The sequence below is a fragment of the Lolium rigidum genome, chromosome 1 (genome assembly GCF_022539505.1).
Source record: "Lolium rigidum isolate FL_2022 chromosome 1, APGP_CSIRO_Lrig_0.1, whole genome shotgun sequence".
Taxonomy (NCBI): domain Eukaryota; kingdom Viridiplantae; phylum Streptophyta; class Magnoliopsida; order Poales; family Poaceae; genus Lolium; species Lolium rigidum.
This window is the reverse complement of record NC_061508.1, coordinates 117,396,277-117,402,149: the sequence shown is the minus strand read 5'-3', so window position 1 is coordinate 117,402,149 and position 5,873 is coordinate 117,396,277. Positions and strand designations below refer to the sequence as shown.

The 5,873-nt window shown below is 46.0% G+C and overlaps 1 protein-coding gene across 1 annotated transcript; it reads right to left on the bottom strand.

The window, feature by feature from the left end:
* Positions 1–202: 202 nt before the first annotated feature.
* Positions 203–742, bottom strand: LOC124680841 (chaperone protein dnaJ 11, chloroplastic-like). Its single transcript, XM_047215883.1, has one exon. It carries the CDS (start codon positions 631–633, stop codon positions 223–225), a length of 411 nt encoding a protein of 136 aa, XP_047071839.1. The 5' UTR covers positions 634–742; the 3' UTR covers positions 203–222.
* Positions 743–5,873: the final 5,131 nt, after the last annotated feature.

Sequence of the window (5,873 nt, the reverse complement as noted above, 5' to 3'; positions counted from 1 at the left end):
ATTTTGAACCTGGGATCGATCACATTGCTGCTAGCATTACATATCTGCAAAGGATTAATTCTATACCTAGACGTGTTTCTGAAGATCACTACACATTCAGAACGGCAAAAGAGAGGACGCCGATGGTTACATCTACACAGACGCATGGGGTGGTCACCGTAGGAAAAAATATCTCAGGTCAGCGGCCAAGGGGTGCGGTGTGGGCGAGGCGAGGTCGAATCACTACCAGCACTGGTCTGTCTCCCAGGTGCGGCGAGGCCGTCCCCAGACACTGTGCGGCGACGTCCTGGAGGCGGGCGCCTGCGCGTATGCCTGGGCGACGACGTCGCGGTCGTAGCGCGCGCGGGCGTCCGGGTCGGCGAGCGTGGCGTAGGCATCGTGGAGCCGGATGAAGTCGTCGCCGGCCGTGCCCGCCACGTCAGGGTGCAGCTCACGCGCCAGGCGCCGGTACGCGGCTTTGATCTCGCCGCCAGTCGCGCCGGCCCGGAGTCCAAGCACCTCGTAGAGCGTGCACCCACTGGCCGGCGCCGCTGACGCGACGGCCACCGCGCAGCGGACCGTGGCCCTTCGGGAGGAGCAGGAGGAAGCCCTGCCGAACACAGAGGTCGCCGGGGCTTGAGGCGCGGAGATCATCGTGGAGAGGAGAGGGAAGAGGAAATTGCGGAGACGAAGGGATGAATCGGCGGGGCTTGAGTATGCAGGTGAGAGTGAGCTGGGAATATCGTTGGCTTCCGGACTAGTAGGTTTTATAACGAGCTGGTGAGGTTTGGATGGGGCGTGAGTCAGCGGCAGCATCGTCATGATCTGCCACATGGAAGTCGGCGAGCAAGAGAGGTGCTCGTCGGCGTCATGTGGCCATGTTCCTCAACCCTTGCCTCATCCGCCACGTCGAATCGGAATCATGCCGGCGGTGCCCGCAGATTCGCGGATTCGGTCGACTTCACTGCTCCGGAGAGCACACGGATTTCCATCTAGAACCAAAGCCATCGCTGTCCACATCTGTTTTTAAAATCCAACCGGCTTTAGACGTTGAGCAGATATTTTAGAACTACAGTATATCGAAGCACACAGGAATAGCAAAGATCTGTCCACATCTGTTTTTTAAACCATCTACAAGCACACAGGAATAGCAAAGATCTGTGATACCAACGCTAACCGTAGCAAAAAAATATCTCAGTGTCGGTGTATCTAAAGTCTATCTCATTTTATCACGATTTTAATACAGTATATGTTTTAAATATCATTGCAGATCAGTACTCCTCATGTTTAGCTGCCAGGTCGGTACTTTGCCTATAAAATACTTGGGAATGCCTGTTTCTTACAAAGCCCTTAAGAATTCTGATCTCGACTTCATTGATGGAAAGTTCATTAGTAAGCTTGACGCTTGGAAAGGTGGTGTTGCTTCATCCGGTGGAAGGTTAACTCTAGTAGATGTATGCCTGTCTAATCTTCCTACTTACATCATGTCCATGTTTCTTGTAAATAAAACTTTCATTGAACCCTTGAATAAGCATAGGAGAAGGTTTTTCTCACATGGAAAGAAACAAAAAGGGGGTTACTATATGGTAAAATGGTGTAGGGTTTGCCGCTCTAAAAAGAAAGGTGGTTTGGAGCATCCTTGGCAGTTTTGGCAGGCCATGGCCTGGTTCCATTCTTACATCTCTCACATGGAAAAGTTTTTTTGTGATTCTTATTGCTGCAAATTGTTGGGCCATCTGGAACACAAGAAATAAGGTTACTTTTGAGAAACACAAATTGAGATCGCCTAACGAAATCATTTTCTTCTCTATCTCTGTTGATATATTGGTCAGGGCTTCAAAAGGGTGCTGACAAGGTGCAATGGGGGTCTCTTGAATCCCTAACTCCTTTTGGCAGGCCATGGCCTGGTTCCATTCTTACATCTCTCACATGGAAAAGTTTTTTGTGATTCTTATTGCTGCAAATTATTGGGCCATCTGGAACACAAGAAATAAGGTTACTTTTGAGAAACACAAATTGAGACCGCCTAACGAAATCATTTTCTTCTCTATCCCTGTTGATATATTGGTCAGGGCTTCAAAAGGGTGCTGACAAGGAATGCCTAGCAGGCGGTGCTACCAAGATGATGCACTTGGCGTCTGCTATCTTCGCCAAGGTCAACACTTGTGTTAGGACGATGATGATGATGATGATGATGATGATGATGATGATTACTGAAGGTTGAAGATGGCCGCGTTGTTGGCTGGAAGATCTGTTGATCCGCTTCCGTTTCATCCTTATGGACTCATTCTTAGTTTGTTGCTTGGTCCTTTTGTTGTCTGTTTGGTTAGATTGGATTCTCTTGTTGTGTGGTTGAAACTGGTATCAGGTTTTCGTTCCATGGTGGGCATTCGATGGCGAATGTCTGCTGTGGGTTTGCTGATACTGCCCCAACTCGCTTCCTTGTTCCCTAACCCCTATCCTTCTTGTTTAAAAACTCTGAACCTTGTTATTTCCGTTATTGCAATGGAAAGGGGTGGAAGCCCGGTTGGAATTTTATCATGATTTTTTCCTTCAAGATGAGCGAAGCTTACTCTCTCTGCTTTTGTTGGTCCCGTTAGAACTAGCGGTTCCATGGCCCCCTTCACATGGGCCACAACCACTCTCCCCGATAAGAACAAGAGGTGTTTCCTTGCAGGGACACCTTGAAGATACATTTTCAAGGTGTTTGAGTGGGAATGCACGGCGACTTCGGTACAACCATTAAGCTGCAGAAGCCTATTATCGGTGGCATCGTGAAGCCACGATGGAACAACGCCCGAAAATGCTTGGAACAACCATGGTTTCGGGGAACACCTCGCACCGTGGGGTTGAAACGTCATCGATGACATATGCCAGAGATCCCGGGAACATGGTGTCACTTCCGCAGTGCAATTTCCTGATACCCCTGACGAACCAGCACCGCTTCCGTGGATACCGTCGGTTTGAAAGGACATGGCATGGACATCTTATCCATGCAAACAAGCAAGATGTTTGCCTGACAACTCATGTGCCGCGTGCCGAGTAATCAGTACGGATGCGGCAGTTGCGCGCCACGTCTTGCGTGACGCATCAAGCTTTTGTAGGATATGTTGAGTGGCCACGGTGGAAACCCTTTGCCGGTATAAAAGGAGGTCCATGAACAATAGTTAGAGGGTTAGACTCTAGTAATTATGCAACCCTAGGAAAAGAGAGAGAGAGAGAGAGCAAGAATAAACAGACCCTCCCCACATGAGCATCCCGAGAAGGAGAGATCGTGGTGTTCATCTTTGTAACATCCAGTTCATCAACATATCGTCCAATATAGTAGGACGTAGGGTTGTTAGCTTTTGAGCATATTGAACATGGGTAAAATCACCGTTGTGTTCCCGTGTATGCCTAGGAAACACCTCGATGGAGTTGGGGCACAAAAGTATTTCTTTTGCACTTTCATATTGTTTGAAGAGAATAAAGGATAAAACCACTTTTACCCCGAGAGTTCGATATAAACTCTCGATTTACCTTGTGAGGAAAATTATGATTGATGCATCATTCGGCGCTTGGAGTCATCTGTTTCCTACCGCCTGCACTCCCAGCCACGGCAAGTCGGCAAAGCACTCAACCCAACAATGGATGCGGTGGTTTTGACTTCAAGGACCCGATTGTTTTTTCTTTTTCTTATCAAGCACCTTTGTGTAAACCTTTGGGCTTCCTTGTAATTTTGTATCAGCCCTAGGCTATATATTGCAATGAAACATTTCTTAACACATACGAGCTACCAAAAAACATCTCAGCTGAGCATCTCTCAACATAAATGGGCTACCAAACATGTACCAAAATCTCACCTCAACATATCCCTGCTTAGCATGTCTCTGGTGGGAAAGAGAGGTTGAGGTCACCTAGGCTACCAAACACACCCTAAGTGATTCCAGAGACATCATTAGCGTTCAGTTACATTCGATGGACAACACTCCCTCAACAACAACAAAAATTGATGGACACCGCAGCCGCAGCTTTAGTATCACTAGCGTCCCACGACATTTTCCTTCTACACCCATTGTTTTCTTTTTCGTGCAAACCACACCATGGAGACCATTGGTGAGGCCAAAAGACATGATTGTGTGCTCGTAAAGAACATAAAATTAAGTTGTGAAAGTTGTTCATTGGTGTGTCCCTGCAGATTTTTATTTAATGGTGGTCGCTTTTCTAGTCTAACTTAGGGTTAGAGTCTACTCTCATCTTCGGGGCCTCTCCCTGCTCTCTTCCCTCCAACTTCTTGTCACGAGGTTTAGGGTTAGAGTCTACTCTCATCTTTGGGGCCTCTCCCGTTCTCCTCTGCGGGTTCACCGGCCAGAGTGGGAGGGGAAGAGAGCGTCGGCTTGTTTATAATAGACCTAGATGTAGCTGTAGGCGTAGCAACGGTTTGCTGACATTTTAGAGTATTGGAGGGATCTCTGGCGAGGGCACACACGCTGATCGCGAGCTGATTGTGGGACTTGATTGGATTCAAGTTGAAATGCAAAGGGTTTTCGTGTAAAATGATGCACAATTTAAAAATTGGATCTTCTGCATGTTATTTCGGAATATAAAATAACTCATCCAAACTTAGTCAAAACATGAATTCATCCCGAGGGAGTTATAGACATTTCATCATACAACTTGGATATAAGCTTGGACAGGAGAAGCCAAAAAGAATTGAACTTCTCGTGGGCTTACTTTCGTTGTTGTTTCAGCTAAAGGCAGGGTAGGTTATGCACAAACCGGAGCCGGAAACAACTAGCCCCCTAAGATTATTAATATCAAAAACCACATATATAATTTCATATGGCTGCATTTAAATAACAAAAATTATATATCCAAAAAAAATCTCGAGACTGTGTTTTGCACAGTTGCTGGCTATATGTATTTTATTTTGCCACGATATACCACAAAATCATAATTTGAATGGTTACTATAGACCGGATCGACAAGATCTACGTATTATTGAAAGGACGATGTGGTTAGTTTTCTATCGATCTGGAATTAACTTAATTCTCAGTGACCAAGTTCCTGTGCAAAAGCAAATCTAACAGTTATATTGCCGGTCTAAAACAAACTTATTTTTCGATTGACTTAGAACTAGCAAAAAGGTTATTCAAAACATTACCCAAGTGCTTTTTTGTGTGTGGTGGAAGTGCTATATTTAACCTCGAGCTAAGAGGTGGCCATAGTTGGACGGTACGAAGAGACGCCGGTGACCATGCTTGACCATCCCGCAATCCATGGAAATGGAATGGAATATTCACGTCAGTCCGTAAGGGCATGTACAATGGTGATATCTTAGCAGTGCCATGTAGGATAAATGCTGATGTGGAAGAAAGAGAAAGATGAAAAAAGACTTTGTCTTCTCTTAGCTAAGAGATGTCTCTTAGCATAATCTCTCTCACCACAAATTTAGTATGTCTCGTTACCAAAGATAAGACTAAAAAACAATCTATTGTACATCATGTTTTATTGTTATATCTAGATTATGTGGCAGCGTTAAGATAAAACAGCCTTATCAACCATTGCACATGCCCTAACGCGTCTCCGTAACAGAAGTGTCCGTAGATCCAGCATTATTGAAATTTGAGTACCCAGATGGCAGTCGTTTGCCGCGTCGAATAAACAAGGCCCACCGATCCCACGATAGCACGTCGTCTCCAATCCTAGTTTGCCAGCCATAGCCAAGAAAACAAAGACGGTCGGCACGGCTCGCCGTCGCCGGAAAGAAAACAAACATGAAACCGCGAGCATATGGTTGGTAGAAGGCAAGAAGACATTGCAATTTGCAGGCCAAAGGTCCGGCCGGTTTCTTCAAATTTAGAACCTGGGATCACATTTTGCTGCTAGTGTTACATAGTATCTGCGAAGATTAA

What these genes read in the sequence shown, in the direction of transcription:
- LOC124680841 (XM_047215883.1), bottom strand. Translation starts at nt 633, where the DNA reads ATGATCTCCGCGCCTCAAGCCCCGGCGACCTCTGTGTTCGGCAGGGCT.